At 49.9% G+C, this 21650-nt stretch overlaps 1 protein-coding gene and 1 long non-coding RNA gene across 6 annotated transcripts in view; one reads left to right on the forward strand and one right to left on the reverse strand.

The window, feature by feature from the left end:
• LOC130522274 (nck-associated protein 5-like) overlaps positions 1-21650 on the forward strand; it is a 54852-nt gene that overhangs the window by 22653 nt on the left and 10549 nt on the right. For 4 of the 5 annotated variants that reach the window (XM_057026432.1, XM_057026431.1, XM_057026430.1 and 1 more), the window contains 9 exons: positions 8953-9016; positions 11989-12122; positions 15668-15749; positions 16649-16780; positions 17792-17860; positions 18590-18628; positions 18719-18838; positions 20570-20674; positions 21222-21404. In XM_057026432.1, coding sequence (XP_056882412.1) covers positions 8953-9016; positions 11989-12122; positions 15668-15749; positions 16649-16780; positions 17792-17860; positions 18590-18628; positions 18719-18838; positions 20570-20674; positions 21222-21404 — 928 coding nt within the window. Of the gene's footprint in view, positions 1-1310; positions 1800-8952; positions 9017-11988; positions 12123-15667; positions 15750-16648; positions 16781-17791; positions 17861-18589; positions 18629-18718; positions 18839-20569; positions 20675-21221; positions 21405-21650 lie in introns of those variants that run through there. The other variant, XM_057026434.1, reaches the window with a different exon arrangement.
• On the reverse strand, positions 14626-17776 carry LOC130522281 (uncharacterized). The gene is made up of 2 exons (XR_008949586.1): positions 15650-17776; positions 14626-15184 (listed from the first exon to the last, which is right to left on the reverse strand). It is a non-coding gene; the product is annotated as an uncharacterized LOC130522281 (long non-coding RNA).

Raw genomic sequence — 21650 nt, forward strand, 5'->3', positions numbered from 1 at the left:
GAGCTCTGAAGCTCTGTCAGCCCCCCCCCCCCATGCACACACACACACACACACACACACTCACAGGGCTGGAGAAGACGGAGCTGGGACAGTTTCTTTTGTGACAGGTCCATCTGATGACTGGCCTGTGGGTCCTGATCACATTAGAAGGAAACGCTGCCTCTGATATTTCTTGATTAGCTCACACACGTCTCCGTTAGACCCTCCATTTGACGCGGACAATAGTGTGTAATTTGTCGGACACCTGCTCACAGAATTGAATCCTGTATTCAGATTTGAGCCGCTGTGTTTATAATAAATGTGCGGTGGCAGTAATCGAGTGAATCGTCCGACCCGAGTGTTCCTGAGCTGACGGCAGGAAGCTTTACGGGCCCGCCTGATGATCATTCAGAGTCTGCCTGTTTCTTGGGGCCCCGTCCCCTCTGCCTGTCCCTTGTTTAGTTGTATTGTTCCTTTAGGACATTAGTGGCAGTGAATTGGAGTAAAATAGCAGAAATGGCCCCCACTCAAAGTCAGCCCTGGCCCCTTCTTGCCCCTCTTTCACTGAGCTCCTGTCACTTAGGCCCTTTTAATTCTCCCTTTCGCCCCACGGAACCAGCACCCCTTTCACAGCGGTCTGATGGGGAGCAGACAATGGTGGCCTCTTCATCCCCCTCTCCTCTCTCTGTGTCCTCAGTGGCGTCCTGCTTGGTCCGGTTGCCCATTCAGCTGAGATGATGGGTCTGAGCCACGCTAGTCCGGTCCATCGCTCAGCCTGGGCCCAGATTCTGTCCAACCCAGTCCTCAGTGTCTCTGTCTCACTGCTGTTTCTCAGGAGGTCAGTTTACACAGAAGCTGAGTGATCAGAGTCATTCTGCAACTAGATCTTTACTTCGCAACCTGGCCCCCTGGAAACTGGTCCCAGAACACTTTGATGGTGTGGAAGAAAGAACTTCTTGCACCTGACATAAACCGGGATATTGGGCTGTTTCTCCCGCTGCACAAAAGGAACTCTGTCACTATCGCTGTACCACTATATCACTATTCTCGTGCAAAAGGCGCCGAAGATGAAGGGTTTTGAATCATCTGTACATATGAGGTCAGTCTGATGAATGATCGGTGTCGGCGTGCTTGAGCCGATTCACAGAAAAAGGAACAGAACTGCAGAAAGAACAGGTAGATGATTGGAAGGCACCGTGGTCCACTGGCCAACAGGACCAGGAAGCTGTTTCACGTGCACGCAGAATGTCAGCTGACTCCGATGGATGCCTCCATGGTGTGGTGGGAAGTTGCCTGGAGCAGAAGAATGAAGTGCCGCTCCGTTGGTAAAGACCCAGTTGTCTCTTCCTGTCTGGGTAGACTTAAACAGCCCCCTCCCCACTTTGTTCACCCCCTCTCAGACTCCTCCTACTTATCTTTAAACCCCCCACCCTACCCCAGCTCCTCCCCCGAGGAGCCACCTTCAGCAGCAGTGGAACAGCCGTCTCCCTCGACACATGTTAAACGTCCCAAGCAGGAGGAGGAGGAGGTGGACGCAGTGAGAGAGGAACGATAAAGCCTGGAGGTGGGGTGGAGGCGGACGGACTCAGTGAGCCAGAGGAGGCAGCACCGCAGAGCGTCTGGAGCCTGGAGAGGGAAGCGGTGTCGGAGCAGGAGCGGGGCATGTCGGCAGGCTGAAAGAGAGACAACACAGAGGAGCCGCGGCAGAAGAGGAGGAGTCGTGGACGGAGCGCGGCGCTGCGGATGGAAAGTTCTGCAGGCTGGAGGTGGATTACCATGCGTGTCCTCTGACTGCGCCAGGATGTTGCATCTCCTGCAGGGTAAGAATCAGCCGCGCGGCAGCGCTCAGGACCAGCTGCTGGCTTCCCCCTCACTGAGCGGCGGCTGCAGCCCCGGTGCAGCACTCGTCCCCCGTTTAGTGAAAAGCATGGACCAGTTTGATGTTGGGGTGGTTTAAAGTTCCCCTGCATGACCTCCTGGATGATGGACTCTTCTTCTTTGGATCCTTCATTGTCAGGGATTTTCGAACCTTTCTTCATCACTGGGGCTGTGATGGTGTGTGTGTGTGTGTGCGTGTGTGCGCGCGCGCGTGTGTGTGTGTGTGTGTGTGTGTGTGTGACAGAGAGAGCGAGCTCTGAGACACACTGACATGGTTGTTGCAGGTTCTGCTCCAGTTTGTTGCTGGAGCCTTCCTGAGCGCGTTCTGCCTTCCAAACGTTCTACTGAAACCAGGTAGTTCCGTCCAGGACCCAGAACATGATCTATAAAGTGATGAAATGTTCTGTTCTGTGGTCCAGGCGGACGCAGCCGTCTCTGTCTCCCCTGTTGTTGTTGTTGTTGTTGTTGTTGTTGTTGTTGTGCTGCCGCTGATCACAGTTTTGAGGTGGAAAAGTGCCTTTTGTCCCATCGAAACCTCCTACCTGCTGTGTCTCCGGCCAGGCTGTTAATCCCACTCTGACAGCGTGTGCTCACAGATGAATGTTTGAAATCATGGATTATGGGATGTTCTGTAGTCTGTCCCTGTTATGATAGTCTTGGTGCAGCACGGGTCCCATGTGCAGGTCACAGCAGGGCAAAGGTCACTCCGCTCAGCCTCCACGGTATCCGTTGCATGGTTGTAGCAGCAAGGCCAATGTGGGATTGTATATTTTTAGCCAAATTTCGGTGACTCTAAGAACAGAGTGTAAAATGAGAGCATGGGAGAGGACGGGAGCCGGAGAAATGCCTTTTTTGTTTTTGCTACTCCAAGAATTTTGAAGACAGCGGAAATTAGCCTGGTGACGTGCACCGGTGAAAACACCTCCCTGCCAATGTTTTTGCTTATTTCAAACAATTTCCATCAGTCAAACCGTCCTGGAGAGTTATTGGTTGTCGTCATAGCGATGTTCAGCAGATGTGTTCAGCCGCGGGCAGTTTGAGCTCTGAAACCTACCTGGGGATTAGAGCATAAGAGGATTGTCAAGTGGTGGGATTTGATTTCATAGAATTAAAACTGTTACTCTGTCCATCCTCATCACCGCAGCAACCATTTCTGCTCACCATTACCCCCCCCTTGTTCCCTCACGTGTCCCACTTTTAAGCACAGACAGGAACGGCGTGTGTGTGTGCCTGCGGCTTCGTGTGGTCAGCGCTGCTGCAATCGTACCAGAACGGAAAAAAAAAACAGACTCAATGAATTTACTTGTGTCTCTAAGTCGGTTTAAAATGCTCATGACAGCGTGACTTCATCTCAACTCTTCCTTCTTCTCGTTCTTCTGACTCGCCCCCCCTCACGGATTTGGTGACCCTCAGCTGACGTTTTGGCTGCAGGTCAAACTGAATTACTGAGGAATGTTTCCCCGTTCGTGGGGCCTCAGCATGTGAGCACTTCCCGATCGTTGCCTTTCCCACCATTGCGTATCTCCCAGTGCTCCTGTTCTGGGGCTGCAGGCCTTCCAGCTCAATTACAACCCCCCCCCCCCCCTTGTTCCCTCACGTGTCCCACTTTTAAGCACAGACAGGAACGCCGTGTGTGTGTGCTGCGGCTTCGTGTGGTCAGCGCTGCTGCAATCGTACCAGAACGGGAAAAAAAAACAGACTCAATGAATTTACTTGTGTCTCTAAGTCGGTTTAAAAGGCTCATGATAGCGTGACTTCATCTCAACTCTTCCTTCTTCTCGTTCTTCTGACTCGCCCCCCCTCACGGATTTGGTGACCCTCAGCTGACGTTTTGGCTGCAGGTCAAACTGAATTACTGAGGAATGTTTCCCCGTTTGTGGGGCCTCAGCATGTGAGCACTTCCCGATCGTTGCCTTTCCCACCATTGCGTATCTCCCAGTGCTCCTGTTCTGGGGCTGCAGGCCTTCCAGCTCAATTACAACCCCCCCCCCCCCCCCCCCAAACAGCACATAGGAAACTGTGTGGCGGGTCTGCCAGGCCCGTACAAACCTGCCCGTGCAGCCGCTGCATGTGTTTAATCATGTGCTTGGAGAGTGCTGAATCAGGCAAAGTCGGTCAGAAAAGCGTCGGTTCCCATTTTAACCCCCTCAGACGTTCTGTTTTTGGGCCAGACGCCCCCCCGGCTGCAGGGTGATGTCATGAGACAAAATATTCCTGTGGTTTTCTGAGTGGTCCAACTGGGTGCAGAGGTGCGAGAGCTTGTGGGCTGTTTTTTGTAGTCACGCTCTGTTTTCCATCCAGGCTGCTTCAGCTGATTTGCTGGCACAAACCTTTGTTTGCTTTTCTCCCAGTGAAAATTCTTCTTGGGGAGAAAAAATAAATCCCCAAACTGGATTTGTTTTTTAGGTCAGACGTGCGAGCCAACAGTTCACGAGATAATATGTTGTCCTTGTTTTCTTGCTGACACACTTTTCAGATCAGAGGCTTTTTCCTGTTTCAGGCTTTGTCTGGCGTGACGAGTTTAACAGAGCCGCCGTTAAAGTGGCTGAAGGACGCTGGCGAGCCTCACCTCCTGCCCCCCGTGCTCGTAAATCACCGAGCAGCATCTGATCTGGTGGCCAGACAGACGGCATCACGCCAACGTCTGAAACATCCGAAACATGGTGGCGAAACTGTAGCAGAGTTCAAAACTTTAAAATTGTCTTGTGACTCAGTAAAAATGCTCCAAAGACACAAGGAAGACTCAGCAGTCAGCCCTGGAGCTGGGGGGGGGAGGGGTGGAGGGTGCATCTGTGAGCACTTGTGTCCCTGACCTTTAACCCTACGTGGCTGTGTTCCTGACACGTCGGCCTGCTGCTTTTGAGACTAGAGAATTTGCAGAAGAGTCTGTTTGCCCGTCATAGCCTGATTTGATTGGACACGTCTCTGAAACGTGTGCTGGTCTTCAGGTGTCATGTCAGTGTTGCTCCCGTGCTGTTTCCATACATCTACAGGATCTTCCCTCAGTCAGTTGGACACGTGTGTCTGCAAAGGAGGAGGAGGAGGAGGAGAGGAGGAGGAGGAGGAGGACCACCGCTCAATAGTAAGATGTTAGCTGCTCTGGACTGCAGGCTAACAGAAGTGTGGGGGTTTCACAGAAAAAGGCGACGACAGTAAACGCGTGTGGTTGTGTTTGGAGTCCAGGTGACGACAGCAGAGGTTTCCTGTCTTTATTTCCCCTCTCGCATCACTGGACTCAGTGATGCTTCACCTGCCGATATTTACACCACAAGCAGACCTGGGGTTTTCCTCACCAGAGGTGGGGCCGCCTCCTGTTGGACATCGTAAAGTTCGTGATCTAATAATAACAAAATTACAAGAGCGAGCAAAATGGCGTTGAGGAAGCTCTCTGACCTCGAAATGTCACCTTTGTTGCATCTTAAAAAGGGAAAAATTTCAGTGCTGATGAAAAAAACTCCCAATGAGATGCTGAGTCCATGACAGCAGCATGTCGATCAGCTTCCAGTGCGATTCAATGACGTCGGGCCAGTGGAAATTCACAGCAGGCCAACGAGAGCCGAGCCGAAAAAAACCCACGTTGACCGCAGGGTGAAACGACCCGGGTCTGAATACCGATTCATACGTTCACACTGTCCTCAAATGCCGATAGCACGCGAGTTTGAACAGGTTTTTGGGAAAGAAGCTCGAGAGCCTCAGACTCAGACAGATGTTTTAAAGACACACACTTCACCTCCAAACTCCTGAAGCAGCAAAAATGTGACAGGAGGAATTCCGCGAGGCTGCTGTGAGGAATGCCCCGGCCCAGCCTGGATCAGCCTGACCGGCTGCTTCTGTGTTTTCTTATTCTGACCTCAATTGTTTCCAAGCCCACAGACACATTCCAGTCTGACCAAAACCAAACAGGGGACGAGCGGACGTGTCTGCGGTGGAGGAGCGTCTGAGGAGCGAGGCGCGTGTTTGTTTGTGACGCAGGGACGAGTCCAAACCGGCGACCGAATCTGGACTTCAGACGGACACTCGGGGGGGTCACCTGATGCCGCTGCTCACCTCTTGACCTGAACCAGTGCTCTGAGCAGATGTGCTCATGTGGTTTTGCTCTGCGTCTTGTGACTCCCGTTGAAACCATGACAACACTGACTGTCACGGCTCTAATTCAGCCGCTTGTGAAGCACGAGACCATGACCGCATCTCCACTGGTAACAGCTGGTTAGATCCACGGCAGTTTGGTTGTTTTCATGGTCAGGGTGTCGGCAGAAAGGTCCTCTGTTGACACGTCTGCCTCCGAGTCAGGGCCACAAGGCTGCAGGACAAAGGTGCTCTTGGCATGCAGCAGCAGAAGCTCATCGTGTTTCACCTCCTCAATAATTGATGGTCTGCAGCGGTGAGGTAAGGCTGCCGCCTGGGTGGCGGCTGCTTTTCCTCTGTAGCCGTGAGGGTCAGGAACCAACTGTGGGAACGCCTAGATGGGTTAGGGGGTGTTGGGGGGAGGGGGTCCTGCTGAGGGATTTGACCTGCTGATTGATCTGTGTTCCCATCCGGTCTGGGTTGGATGTAATAACTTATCAAACGCCTCAACGAGCCCGTTGTCCTGCTGCAAAGCATGAGGATGGCTACAGAAGCTTACATAACAGGAGCCACAGGCGGATTAAAGACGGGGATGACCCGTCCAGGGTGGGAGCCAAATGTGTCCAGAGTGGCCTGAGTGCCGCGGGGTTTGCGTGCCATCGGAGCTGGAAACACAGCAGGAGAGCAGGCGCTAATACATAAATGCATAGCAGCGCTCCTCCTGCAGCCGTCAAACTGGCCGTAATTTGATTCGACAAAAAAGTTCACATTGATGCTTTGTGTTGTTTATAGCAGCTACGCTGGAGCCTCCTCAACCACAAGCCTTGTAATGACAGACCCTGCTTTCGCGTGCGCGCCATCTGAAGCTAACTGTCGCCGCGTTGTCTGAGCCTGGAGGAAAAACTGTGGCGGGAAACTGGGCCGAGCTGCTGCTGCGCCACAGGCGAAGAAAGCTGGCGAGCCTTGAGGCGTGTGGCTGAAGAAAGCTCCAGAATGTCAGAGTCACATTTCAGGAGCTCTGCGCCGAAACAGAACACATCACAGACAGCCCACACCAGTAAAACCATCATAGGAACAGGTGAACCACAGACTTTGGCTCAGCTCAACAGGTGAAACTCAAACCCTGATCTGTTTCTGGCATACGTGTCTCTGTAGCCCGGCAGCCTCGGCCTACCAGCAGAGTTTAGATGAGGCTAACTGTTAGCTGCTCATGTTCCAACTATGAACATTAGCTTAGCGAGTGTACTGACCATGGCAGAATGACTGTAAACACTCTCACAGAGGAAATATTTCAGCTTCATCTTAAAGTAGACAGACAGTCATCATCCTGTAGCTGGACAGGAAGCTGGGTCTACAGCCAGGATCCTGATAACTGAAGGCTCGGCCAAACTAGAGGCTAAAGAAATGATCCTCCAGAGTCACGATGAGATCAGCTGATCGCTTCTTGAGGACCAAACATAATTATCCCACTTTGTTCTGAACGAAGAAGGAAATTCATTGCAGAGAAGCGGGGACGTTGTAAATCACATTCGTGATTCCATCCCAAGCTGAAAATGTTTAAAAAGTCATTTGTTTTTAGTCCCGGTGAGGACTGAATTCACTAAACAGATTTGTTTCCTGCCACGCTGAAGGATTTTCCTCCTCTGGCTTCTGAAATCATGTTGCCTTCAGGCACTTATGATGTATCATTTTATGAATAACTGTGAAAAGACGCTCAAATGTGTCACGACAAGTTAACCACAAGGCAGGATAGAGCACATGGCCTGATTTATCTCAAAATAACTCCTTTCTGGATCTAAATATGAGCAAAAAGTTGGATTAGGGTTCACGGGGGGTCTCAGATAGCAGCCGTGTCCCTGGCCTCTTTTTAGCCATCATTAAAAAAAGGCCCCTTTTCTGGTTTCACTCAGTTTCCTGAGGTTGGTGAAATAGAGCGTGAAACCCACCCGTGTCCTCAGGAGCCACGAGATCTCGGTTCAGACAGGAGAGGTGGCGTGTCTGTGCTGGCCTTCTTCTCCAGACACCTTTAGCTGCCTCCTGAATGACTGTAATTATCAGCGCGCTCTGTATTTGGAGCTGCCGTTGGTTCCTCGCCGTGGCTCTCCTGGAACACCCCCGAGCAGACGTTAACCCTTCCTGGTGTGACAGTCAGCCATAACACAGACGGCAGGAATGCCAGGACGGCTCAGTTTAACCAAACAGCAGCAGCTCTGACGGCTTCCAGAGACGCTGCCTTCGTGGACACGGCAGGAGCAGCCATGTGTCATTGGGCGTGGAGCGCCTCGCACTGCTGCTGCTGCTGGACGGTTCGCCAGGTGTGTTACCTCGGCCCGATATTCGGTTCCGTCTTAACCGGTGGGATGGGTCAGGTCCCGGCTGAGACGTGAGTCAGGGGGGAGTTTGGGCATTTTCAGGCTGTGGACGGCTGTGAGACGTGAGAGACGAGGTCGTGTTTCAGAATCTCACCTGTAATACCTGTTGCGCCGCATCTGTGCGGCCAACAGAGGGCGCCGCAGCAGCACGCCATCTCGTCTTCTTCGTCCTGGAAGAACCAAAAAGCTGTCTCCGAGTTCAGTACGATCCAGAAGGTCCCTGGGGTTATTGTCCTGTTTCTGTGACCTTTGACCTCCGTGTCACAAGCGACGCGTGTGTTTAGGCTGGTTCTTGTGTCGTCACACAGCCCGAGAACATGGAGCTGCCAGGAAACTGCTGGATGTTATCTGCCAAGAATTTCCCTGTTAAAGTCTCAGCTGGTGGATCACACCAGCTGTGGACGCACACACACACACACACACACACACACACAACACACACACACACACACACACACACACACACACAGGGTTTCTTGTGTGAGGACACTGTCTTCTTGTTTCCTCGTGTTTTGTCTTGTGAGCCGTCTGTGTTTTGTGGTTAGCGAACGCTCCAGCTGTGTTTTCAGCTGGCTGGCTGTGGTTCGTCCAACGGGGGTTCTCTCTGATGAAACGACCTGTGACCCCCCAAAAATCACCCTTCTTCTCTGTTTTCCAGGGAGAAGCTCGCCATGGCCCGCCTGCAGAGGGAAGTTTCTCGCTGCCAAAGCGAAGGAGCGATGGTGAGTGCTCGGTTTTATCGTTTGAATGTGAGCTTGAGGTCAGATCTAAAACCGATCCGGGATCAGCGGAGCTGCTGACAGAAGGTTGAGGGTTCCGCCTGCGTTGATGGTTGCCCCTGAAACCAGAACACTGATGTTCCCAAGTTGAAGAGAGTTTCACTTCCAGCTTCACGCCTGTAGCCTGTGGAGCATCTTTCAGCACTTTGAAGCTCTTGATGTTTCCGGTTCTTTGAAAATGAAGCTGCTCCTGGAGTCACATGACCTCGCCCTCTGATCAAAAGATGAGCGTGAGCACCTGTTACTGCTCAGAAAGAGGTCAGAGGTCATGCAAACTTTATCTCCTTTGACCTTTAGCGCTCGTGCTACCACCATAAGAGCCTTTACCGTCCACAGTCATGCTCAGAATTCCTGCTGCTGCGTCATGTGACTCCAGCAACAGGAAGTCAGTGCCGGCATCTCATCTTGTAAACATTCCCACACTGAAACAGCGAGTTTAAAGTGACACAAAACCACATCAGCGATGGGACTGTGATGCTGCTGGGTCCCTGAGCAAAGGACGGACGGACAGACGGGTGGACGGACAGGGAAACAGGCAGACAGACAGACAGACAGAGAGAGAGAAAGATGAGACAGAGTGAGAAAGACAGCAGACAGACCCAGACGGAGACAGAGAAAGAGACAGAGAAAGAGAGAACTATCCGTGCCAGACAGCAGGAGAGCACCAGAGGGGGGAGGGGAGGATGGCACTAAGCTCCATTTGAAATTGGGATTATCCCAGTCCAGTCCCCTCGCTCGCTCCATCTTTCTGGTGTTCCTGGAGGCTTCAGGGCTCAGTTTTTCAACACTGCAGCGAGCAGATAACGTGTCCCTCAAACCCCCGCACCCATAAACCCACATCCAGGCAATACAAAAGCTACCGTCCTGTATCGTACCATCCCGATCCGTACTGTTCTATCCTGGATCGGCTTTGTCCGTATTTCCATACCATCCCGTTCCACTGTTCTCATGATGCTTTTGTCTGTCTTTGAAGCACAAAAAGTCAAGAGCACTCATTGAGTCTGGCTGATTAAATGAAGCCAAAGTCATCAGTTTGATCAATGACTTTTTAAACGGCCTGCTTTCACCAGATAAAGCAGTCCTTCCGGTCCATTTTCTGAGCACTGAAGGAGCTTTTTGACAGCTGTGGGATGACGAGGGGCAGCATGGAGGAGACTCAGGTGCTGCGTATGGCCCTTATCAGGCATGGACACGGCCCTGAGGCTGAGACGGGGTCCGTCTTCTAGTGATGAGTGCTGACAGCCTCCTTTTCATGCCGTCGCCATCACACACTCACCACAGTCTGAGCGGCTCAGGGCTGCCAGGCTCTTGATTAATGACCGAACGTGTTCCTGACGGGTGTGTGTACTGCCAGAGGTGCCGTGCTCTAATACAGTGACTCTCCATGATAATGGATTTGATGGTCTCCCAAGGGAATAAAACACACACACACACACACACACAAAGCAATATATATTATTTATAAAAGAAGCTGTGTTGCTTTTGTGTCTGGTTTTCGTGTTAGCTACATGAAGGTCTGCTTTTTGAATTGTGTGTGCATGTGTGCATGCGTGTATGTGTGTGTGTGTGTGTGTGTGTGTCTGTGTGTGTGTCTAATGCAGGGATTATAGCATCCGCCCACACACGCACGTTAATGCACGAACATACGGTTGAAGACCACAGCTTCTTCTTTAATTTATTCTCCTTCTAATTAAGCACTGAGTCAGCGATGACAAAGACTCTCTGAGATCCTGTATGTATGTATATATTTTTAAATTAGATATTGTGAATAAATTAGAAATAATTTCTCTTCACCCTCCAGATACCGTTTTTATGAAAGATCAAACCAGTCGACGACAGATTAAATCCCAGCAGCTGGTTTTTCTCTCTTCTCGGGCTGTGATTGGCTGTTTTCACGGGAGAATGTCGCCCCCTGGAGGAGAAAACCAGACAGTATCAAGAGTGGAAGCAGGGAGACGTTCAATTTACTACGTTTGAGAAAAAAAACAAACAAACATAAAAATCTCCTGACCCGAAGAGTCCAAGTGCCGTTATTACGTCGCAGACCAGATGGATGAAACTAGATTATATTTTCACTTTGTGTAATAAAGATAAATGTGGCGCAGGTGACAAATGCAACCAAAAAACGATCTATCGGCCATTTTCAAACAATATTTAACATTTAAAAATACGCTTTTTGGCAGGAACAGATTTTCACCTCGATCAAAAATTCAACAGGACTTTATAATTCATTTTAAATTAACTTTATTGCATGTGTGATGATGATAGTAATTTATTTTTGGTGGGGGGTTGGTGGGGTGCAGAGGGTTTCTCTGTGTGAGTTTGGTCCGGGTCCAAACAGAGACCCCCACAAAAGGTGGAAGAAGATGGATGGATAGAGGGATGTGGGGATGGATGGATGGAGGACGTCCTTTAAACCACTAGGTGTCGCCATGACAAATGTTCTGAAAGCCAAACAGGTGATTTTCATTTTAGCCAACAGGTGCAACATTTAGCCTGTTAACAATTAACATAAACTGGCATTTCTGTTGTCATGCTAGTAAACCTGGCAGGGAGACTCTGCAACAGTCGGTCTGAGCTGGATCTGAAATGACTCCCTCGTTCACTAACAGGTCATGTGATTGATCCATTGCTTGGCATCAGTTGTTTTCCCACAATGCATTATGGGATACAGTGAGTGCACAAAATAAGAGAGGCCGACTCACTCACTCTAGAGTGTGTGTGTGTGCGTGTGTGTGTGTGTGTGTGTTGTGTGTGTGTGTGTGTGTGTGTGTGTGTGTGTGTGTGTGTGTGTGTGTGTGTGATCTGTGGAGATCTATGGTGATGACCTCTGCACACCAAAACCTCGACCCTGGGAGAGCTGGAAGAGCTCAAAGGTTCCTAAGTGACCGGAGCTCCTTTTTGTGTGTCCACAGCGAGAAAAGCTGATCCTGGAGCTCGAGGAAGAGCGACGTTTGCGTCTGGAGAGCGAGAAGCGTCTCCGGGAAGTGACACACGATTCCGAGCTGGGCCGAGCTCAGATGGTTTCACTCCAGCAGCAGTTTTCCAGGTAGGTCCCATCCAACGCTGCTCGTTGATGGTACAACGCCTGGGTCACGTGATGAACGGCTCTAAAGGTTCCCTTCGGAACTTCATCAAGGCTGTGTAGTGAGGAGTGGTGTGTGTTTCTTTTCCTCATCGTCACCGTTGTCTGGACTTTGCGGGGGGGGGGGGGGGGGGACTCTTAGGGTCCAAACGTGCCTGCCCCTCCGTCTGCCTGTCTTCAGCATGTGGACCTGAATGAGCCACGGCTCCCTGGCTCTGAGCCACGGCGCCAGATGGAGCAGAAATAGAAAAAACAAACGAGAGGAGCAGAAGTCGGTCACAGAGCTGCTGAAACACGTCTCCCTGACCTTTGGCCCCTATTGGACAGGACACGCCTCCTCCATGTGCTCACCGAGGCTTAGGTTCTTCTTTTAGCTGCTCGCACTTGCGCGTGTGCGCCGCCCCGTCTGTCGTCATTAACCAACTGGAAGACTGCTGTCTCACAGAAGCGTCCCAAACCAACAGGACTGGTCCAACTGGTGCTGTTACTATGGACAGAGACCGCCTCCAGGGCGAGCTGGAGAGGTAGACGCCATCGCCTGGCAACCGTGCAGGCACGGCCGAGCGCTTCCTGCTGTTTGGACGGGCTGATTGCGCTCGTCTGCAGATCAGTCCTCTAATCATCCTGCCAGGAAACACTTTTCAATTCCTGCCGCAGGATTTGGTCGGATGAATCGGGAGCTTGTTCGAGGCGGCACATGCGGGCGACGTGGGCGTGGCTCCGGCCCTTTGAAGTTCCTTCCTCATTCCTGCCTGAAGTGCAGATCCCGGGGCAGTTTTAGGAGCAGCCCCACCCCAGGTTTTACTGGCTCATTTCTCCTCAGAGTGAATGAAGTCTTGTTGCCTGAAGCCAGACGTCTAATTTAAACCCTGCTGCTCTGGTGCGCACGTGCAGACGAATACACGCCGCTTCCTGTTTAATGAAGTGCTTCGTTGTTAGAGGGAGACCGCGTGGAACCTGAATCAGCCCCAGTGGCTTTAAATCCAGGAGACTCTCCTCTGGTTGGGACTTTTTTCTTTGACATCCAACAGTATGAAACAAGTCCGGAGGGGTCACAGAGGTCAAAGGCTGCACGCTCTGTTTTCTCTGACATGTGGACCTTGTTGACGGGGTCAGAGGTCAGCGGTCAGCGGTGCGAATGGAGACCCTTGAGACATTTGCCAATTATCTATGCAGTGAATCGGCGGGTTGTGCTGCCTGTCGATGCTCACTCTGACGGTCAGAGGGGACATAAAAACCAGAACATGCTGCGGAAGAAATGTCGGACTCTTGTTCTGGCTGTTGGAAGTGTGTATTTTGCAGGGCGTGACTGATCGTTACCACGGAGAGGAGGGTCGCGTCCCGGCGTTCAGCAACAAAAAAGGTGTTTATTTATTGTGGAGCCAAATCCTGTTGATCACATGACAGCACAGAAGAGAAGCTGTCCCCGTCCTCAGTCCTTACATTCCTCAACTGATCCCAGACCAGTGGCCGGCTTGTCTCCCAGCAGGGGGGGGGCTCCTCCTCTGGAGAGGGCTTAACATGGGACATATGGGAAAGTCTTTGCCTGCCAGATCGCTGCATTTACACGCGAAGGGTGTCGGATAATTACACGCCGGAGACACAGGAAGTGTAAAATGAGAGCAGCACCCGCGCTGGAGGCCTGGCTGCTGGGCTGCCGGCCCCAGGGCCACGAGCGGTCGATGACCGGGTGGCCTATTTTCAGCCAGACACCCACATTACATCGTCCACATCAGGGTCAGTGTGGAGCGAGCCTCCGTATGGATGTCAGGGACGTCTGCACCGCCTGTCTGGCTGTTGTCCAGAAAAAGACCTTGAATGATGGAGCAAAAGTCAAGAGGGGGTACGTTTCCGAGTGGCCGTAGCAGATGATACGCGCAGGCTGTGAGTGCGATAACTGACACATGTGGATGGCAGACGGGTGCTAAATGCTAACGCTAAGTGTCCATGCTGTCTCAGTGTGATTCTCCGATGATGGAACGCTTTTAATAAAGTCGCTTTTGATGAATCGCCGTCTTCACCGCTGCTCGCCAGAGATGGCTCATATAAAGTGCACGTCAACCGCTGGAGATTGATTAGGACCTTAACGATGATGGAGTTCGAACACTCGTCTTTCCTGCCTCGGGCTTTGTCACCTCTCTGCTAAACTCCATCCATCTTCGGTGCTCAGCAGACTCACTCTCACATACCAACAGGCTGAATTCACACTGTTGATGCATTCGCTTCCTGATTTCACAGGATGGACTTAGTCTGTCTGACGTTGAGTGAGGGGGCTCCACACACACTTATAGATCTGTGTTCATGGGAAGGAGTTCGGGTGGGGGCGGGGAGATGGACTTTCTCAAGTTTAATCACGCATCTGAGAGTTGACTTGCTCGGAAAGACCACTAGGGGGCGTCTTGTTGCGTGTTGACCAAGATCTCGGTGTGTTTTGAGACGTGACTTTATCAACAGACCACCAACAGACTTTAGTGGCAGGTAAAGATTCTTTATTTTCTTGAGGAAAATGTGAAGAAAGCAAACTTGTAACTGTTGTGACATGAGAAATTAAGGTCTTAAATTTGCATGTTTTGCTCTGGGTTTCAAACGTGCCCAGGCCCTCCGGGTCACTCAACAGCACTAACCTCTCAGAAGAAGACGAGCGCGGACAGCAAGATGCTTTGAAAGTTCAAAAAATGTCTTTTTCCGATCACCTGCTTTTGGCACAAATGTGAAGATCATAAAACTTTGACCAGACTCAGTCAGAAGGTGCAGATGTTTTGGTTCCATAAAAAGGTGTGAGGGTGGCTCACTCACTCAGGCCAACAGCTGATTTGTGACTCCAGAACTGCTGCTGTCACCTTCTCCCTGTCGGCTGATTAAGGCCAGAGCAGGAAGTGGAGCAGCTGCGCCACTGACAGCTCAACCAGCAGCAAGCGACATGATTACAGATGGTTTGATGTCTCATCCTGGACAGATGGCGAGGCCGACACACGCCGCTTTTCTTGTTGTAACCCACTGACATGCAGGAACAGGAAGATCACATTCTGTAACACACAGACAGGCTCAGGTCAATTGACTCAATAAAAACAACATTTGACAGGTTTTAGTCACTTCAGGATTTAAATGATTTTTTTAAATTGCAACTGTAATTACCAAATCCCAACCAGTAGGGGGCGGAAGTGCACCCCTTAAAGAGTGGAGTTATTAATAATTCTGAACAGATGATCCAGGTAGTTCTGTGGTCTGATGTGGATCAGACTGACTCACTTTGGACCAACATGTGATTGTAGCATCTGCTGATGGCTCAACCAGAACCAGTCCAGAGCCAGAACCAGTCCAGAGCCTGACACTAGAGTCAAGATCATTGAGTATGCTTCATTCAGCCCTATTATCTTTTTGGATAAAAAGGTCTAATCCAGCGATAATGTCAGCTCTGTGCATATAAATTGTCTCCTGAGGATGAATTCCAGGATTTATGACTGAATGAGCAGTTCTTTTCTTCAGCTAACCTGAAGTTCTGTGTGCAGGATGGAAGAGACAGTACGGTCCTTGCTACAGAATCCAGGAATCCTGGAGCAGACGGCTGTGGACATCATGAAGGCCTACAAGGTAAGCTGCTCTCTGCCCAAGATCCTGTCAAATAGAGTTCCTCATGTGACAAAAGTTAGAAATGAGGTTGAAGTCAACATCTTTAAATCTGCTGAACTTTTCCTTTATACCATTGAGCTCTGCTCAGCACTGGGTAACATTGGTTAGCTCTGGTTAGCATGTTAGCTCTGGGAAGCACTGGGTAACATTGGTTAGCTCTGGTTAGCATTGTTAGCTCTGGGAAGCACTGGGTAACATTGGGTAACTCTGGTTAGCATTGTTAGCTCTGGGAAGTACTGATTAGCAGAAACAATGTTCTGCTCAATCAATGTAGCGTGTAATCTCACAAAAATCAAAGCTAAAATGTGGATAAAGATGATGACTGGTGAATTTCATGTAACTGTTGGTACAGCAGACAACGTCAATCTTCTGAAATGGCCGCAGGAGGGCTGAGGTTTCCCCCTCGTCCATGCCGTCCTGCCTGTCCATGCAGGTGATCCTTAATGGACCTAAACGCTTCACACACTCCTGCAGCAGCATTATTATAAAGCAAAAACATCCGACATCATCACGAGCAGCCAGCCGAGCCAGACGCGAATCATCAGTCGTAGTTCGTTATCTCGGTCCTCGGGAAGTCGACAGAAAGAAAGGGGAAGAGACAAATCAAGCGCAGACAGAATGAGGACAGATGGCGAGAAGCAAAGCCTCAAGGTCACTGACGCTCTTCAGACAACTTGACCACAGGAATGAAGGCTGACATCCTGTCTGCCATCTCTCTTCTTGTCTTTCCTCCGAAACAGTCGTGTCACACTTTTCCCATCTGCTCAGGTTTTTGATTCGCCTTTAATTTATTCTTCTTCTTCTCCTCCTCCTTCCTCTTCCTCTTCTTCCTCTAACCTCATGTGTCCTCTCTATTGTAGGAGAAGCTCTCGGAGGAGGTGTCTAAGGACCACCCTGCTGCTGGGAATGAGCCAGAAGTTGATGTTGACAACAACCAAGCAGAAGAAGACAACATGACCAAGCCTCTTCTGGAGCGCCTCAAAGCTCTGGAGGTAAAGTCGTCCTAGCGTCCTGCGATGTTTCGGTACCACTTGGTTCTTCCCTCCATCCTCACTCGTCTGAGAACTTGTGTTTAAATGTTCTGAAAGTGCTGCGGGTTCTGCTGCTGCCATGCTGAACTCCTGCTGCGTGGTGTCATTTCCTCTCACAGCTTCTCGACACAGACCTCTGGAGCCGTCTCGTCCATATAAAGAGCTCCGCTGCCTGTTGCCATGGTGCAGCAGTTTCAGATTGGGAACTTTTTCATTGCTCTGCTGCGATCAAAATATTTACATGAAGTCCGATTTGAAGAACGATAAATCTCTTGCTGTGTCATGTGACTTCATCATTTGTCCAGAGTAGATTTTTCTTTGGATCATCCCAGAAATTGAGCACGAGCAGGTGCTAATACCTTTGTTTTTGTAGCAGTAAGAGATTAGATGGATGCGGGTCCCCCTCCATGTGGGTGTGAGCGCACCGTGTCTCTACGGCAGCCCAGAGCAGACAAAACACAACTCTGCAAGTGTCCAAATTACTCAGATGTCCAATTGCCATTCTAATTTTTTCTGACTGCCACCATAGGAAAACTGGACCTTAATTTGTTCATCATCGGCTTGGAGGACATTAGCCAGGCGTGTTAATTGGAAGGATGTAGGTTGTAATTGTGTTTGCGTCCAGGGAATGGTTCTTTCTCCTGAAGGGCACAGGAGCGAGGCCGCCTGACAGCTCCTAATGCACCGCTCGCCGCTGACAAATTAGGAACTCCCAGAGATCAATGGGCCTCCAGGCTCACCAAGTGGAGGAGATCTTCTTATTAGCTTTCCAAAGTCCCAGAGGCCTGCAGCGGCCCAAAGTTCAGCATTCATAACTCTCATTCCGCTGACCTTTCTCAGCCCGCCGCTCAGCCCGCTCCTTATTGGTCTTCTCGGCTCCACGCTGACATCTGACCTTTGCGAGGCGCGGCGGCTGCCGCGCGGAGCTGGATGTGAAGGTAACCTGGCTGTGTGATTGTGTGATTCCTGCAGGAGCAGAACTCAGCCTTGGCCTTGGAGAACAACAGCCAGAGGGAGCAGTACGAACGCTGTCTGGATGAGGTGAGTCGTCAGCCGAAACAAAACCTTTGATTTGTCTTTACGAACAGACGAATGCACAATACACAAATGACCCCAAAAATGCGTGAAATCCGGCTCCCTTGCCTCCCCACCGTGGTCACCTCCGAGTCCTCATTAGTCGGACCCTCACGACTCGACTGTTTACCTCAGCGGTGGCGTTTAGAGGAAGCAGACAGATGATTATTTCTACAGCTGCAGCAACTAAATCACACCAAAGCCTGCAGCCGGGTTATTAAAGATGGAATAAATATGGAATAAAAATACCACGACTTGGGAAAAGGCGCCCATTTCACCGTTATGCCTCAGTCCGTCTGAGAATAACGTCATGTTGTTAGCATCTTGAGCAACTCTTTGTGTCACGTGACCCCGCGGCGCTGCTCCAGCTCCTCACTGTTTAATTGCTCGTGTCAGACTGGTACCAACAAATCAAACTGGGGTGTTGGTGGTTCGATCGGGTTTCATTTGGCCGCGCTTCCGCTCTGCTCGCATCATTGAACAGATGAATGTGAGCCGGAGAGCCTCACGCCGTATTAATGAACAGTCGATGAGCGGTAATCAGATCCAGTCCTTTGCTGGCGCTGCGTCTGTAGTTGATGGTGGAGGTGTCGGGGCGCCGCCATCAGATGGCTGAGAGAGAAGATAAATATATGAAGTGAGACACCAGCCCTGAGGGTCACCTCTGTACCAAAACGCCTTGTTCTTCTCTTCCAGGTGGCCAATCAGGTGGTTCAGGCGCTCCTCACCCAGAAGGTTGGTGTGTTCTTCAGTCAAACGTGACATTGTCATTGAATCTCAGACTTTTGGTGTCTTTCATCGCGAACCTGTGTGATTCACTCGCAGGATCTAAGAGAAGAGTGTCTGAAGTTGCGAACTCGAGTTTTTGACCTGGAGCAGCAGAACCGGGCCATGAGCATCCTGTTCCAGCAGCGGATACGGCCCGCCTCAGACCTGCTCCTCCAGGTGCGTCACCTACAGGCAGACAGCTCAGCTATTAACGAGTGGCGGACACCACTTTCATTCAAACGGGCAGGAATAAAAACCACACACTTTTTTAAGTATTAAGACTTTCATCAATCTTCCCTTTGAATATATGATAATGATTTCATTTAATATTTTTAACAAATAATCTCACAGTTAGATGGAGGACCCCACCACACACACTTGCACACTCACACATACATTAAATATTAAGATGATTTTTTTATCATTAATATCCCGTCTGTAACAGCAGAACTGAAATTTCCTCTCTTTTTCTGGCTGTCGGAGACTCCAGCAAAACGACGAGAGTCGTGTTTCCTTATCAGTGATTAATGGTTCTTTGGTTCCCGGCGGGGTTTCTGCGGCATTGCTCACAGAACGGTGAATAGATGTGAACCGTGAAGGCAGCTGAGCACCTTTACGACTGTGTTATTAAAAAAGGATGGAACCGCCGAAGGATCAGATGTTACCTCAGCGGCGTGTCGGCTGCCTGTTAACGCCGAATGCTGATCCGTGCGTGAAACTGTTGTTGCTGGTCCTTTTTAGAGTTTATATGATTCTGATTCTGGAGTTTTTCCCAGAAGAAATCTTCATTTTCCCTTGAACAATATCAATATTAATACTAAAACAACCATAATAATGATGAAAATAACAATAACACTAATATAATGATAAATTCTCGACTGGGCGGTCGGGTGAACATGGATCCCTCGTGGCAGCGGCTCATGTGTGGTGATGGTTTGTTGATTCCAAACGTCTTTCATAATGTTTTAAGACATTTTTGACCTTGAACTCGTCCTTGAACCTCGTCATCTCCAGTTCCCTCCAGTGAGATTCCCTGTTTGCGACCCTGCGACACTATCGACTGAATCCTTGATGAGGTGCTGAGGAGGTGAAATCCAGCACGCTCCTGATAAGATCAGAGCTCCTGCGAGAACCTCGACTGCTCACATCTTTTTTTAGAAGAAGAACCAGAGCAGTAAAACGAAAACGATGCCCATTTTTTTAATTGGAGTTCCATCAATCCTGAAGGTCGTTCCTCTTCTTCATAAGTTGAAGAACGTCTCAGAGGTCCCGTCTGGGTCCACCATCACCTCCTGCAGCTGCTGTTCTCTGTGAGTGGAGGACGAGAGTCAGCGAGACGTTTGTTATGGCCTCAGGCGACTCGATGCAGGTTGTTGACTGAAACAGCTGATAAGCTTTCACCATTGCTACAAACTGTTTTTCTCTTTTCACTGGAAGAGGAATCGATTCACCCCGTCAGGACGTGAGAGATTCACATGTGCGGAAGTTGAAACTTTTGATGCTCCATTTGTTGAAGGTGCCCTTTCTTCTTTTTCTTCTGCTGGTTCCTTCAGGAGTGTGAAATTAACTAGGCAGAAGCTAAAATCCATCAGCTAGATCTTCATTTTCATGTACACCCTCTGAGGAAGCGTCGATGTTCATTCTTTTGACTCAATCTCAGCACGGGAAACTCATCATGATCAGATTGTGGGGATTGATGAGGAGGAAAATCTGTCGCTCTTTTGTCAAGACCTCTGTGAGACCTCAATAAGAACCTTCATAAATGCTGTTTTCTATCTCTGTTGTCTCATCTCAATCATTTAATTTCTTTATGTTAATAATCTAAAAGTCTCATGACTGTTTCCGGGTTCCCTGCCTGTTCCTGACTCTGACATGACCTCTGACCGTAGCATGTCCTCTGGCTTTCAGAAGCTGCACTCTCGGATCATGGATCTGTCCTCAGCAGATTTACTTCTGGAGCTGGAGAGAAGCAAGACATTCCTGCTTTCCAGAAACTTCGACTCATCCTCTAACGTGAGCTTTCTTTATTTTTATTCTGGGCATAATGTGTCCAGGTAACGTTACCAAACCCCTGAAGAAATCATTAAAAGATATTAAAATACTGACCCCTCCATCTGAAGCGTGACCCCACCTCTGGCTGGGCAGGAAGAGCTGTTGGTTTCACCCGTCTCTAAGATGGAATCCTTGTCATATTACCAGAAAATCATCGATTGAGAGCCGCCATCTGCAAAAATGACTCCATGGGACTCGCTGCTACATTAGTCATCTTATGTATTATGCAGTAATCCTTGAAAGTTCTCTGTTTTCCCCTCCAAGAATGCAAGACAGCCACAGTCAGGACGGCGGTTACAAAACCACATGACAGACTCTGCATCAGTGATACAAAGGCCAGCTTTTATTAAGTGATTCCATGTCAGACTGAAGCGTATTCAGATACAGTTTCAATCCATTATCATTGATTGTTTTGATATAAAGAGTTGGAGAATTAATCATCACTGGGCTGAAAATGTGTTGCATCTTCATTGCGCTTACCCAGTATTTCACCTTGTTGCCCCACCAGGAGCTCCAGTTAAACAGGAAGGCCGGCCTCCCAGTGGGAACGTGTCTGAGCCAGATCGCGGTTCCTCCTCCCATGTACCCGCGCAGCAGCTGTAGCAGCAGCGAGCTGTCGCTGTCGAGTGCATGCAGCGAACTCTCCAGCGGATCGTACACATGGAATGACGGACGCTCTTGCGGAAAAAAGGTTAGACCTCTGTCCTCTTCCCCTCCCAACACCTGGAAAATGATCCAAGCAGGATATTTTTGCAGTCTACAAACGTCTAGTCCTAAAAAACAGAACTTCTCCACAGCTGATCAGCGTATCGATGCACTAAAATGCTCAGAACGACACAATACAGACCCACAAATCTAATCAGCATGTCTTGTTTCCATCGTCACAACTTTTGTTCGAAAACCTGAATAACATTTAAATGGCACTGCTAACAGTCAC

This window comes from Takifugu flavidus, chromosome 3 (assembly GCF_003711565.1).
Source record: "Takifugu flavidus isolate HTHZ2018 chromosome 3, ASM371156v2, whole genome shotgun sequence".
Lineage (NCBI taxonomy): Eukaryota > Metazoa > Chordata > Actinopteri > Tetraodontiformes > Tetraodontidae > Takifugu > Takifugu flavidus.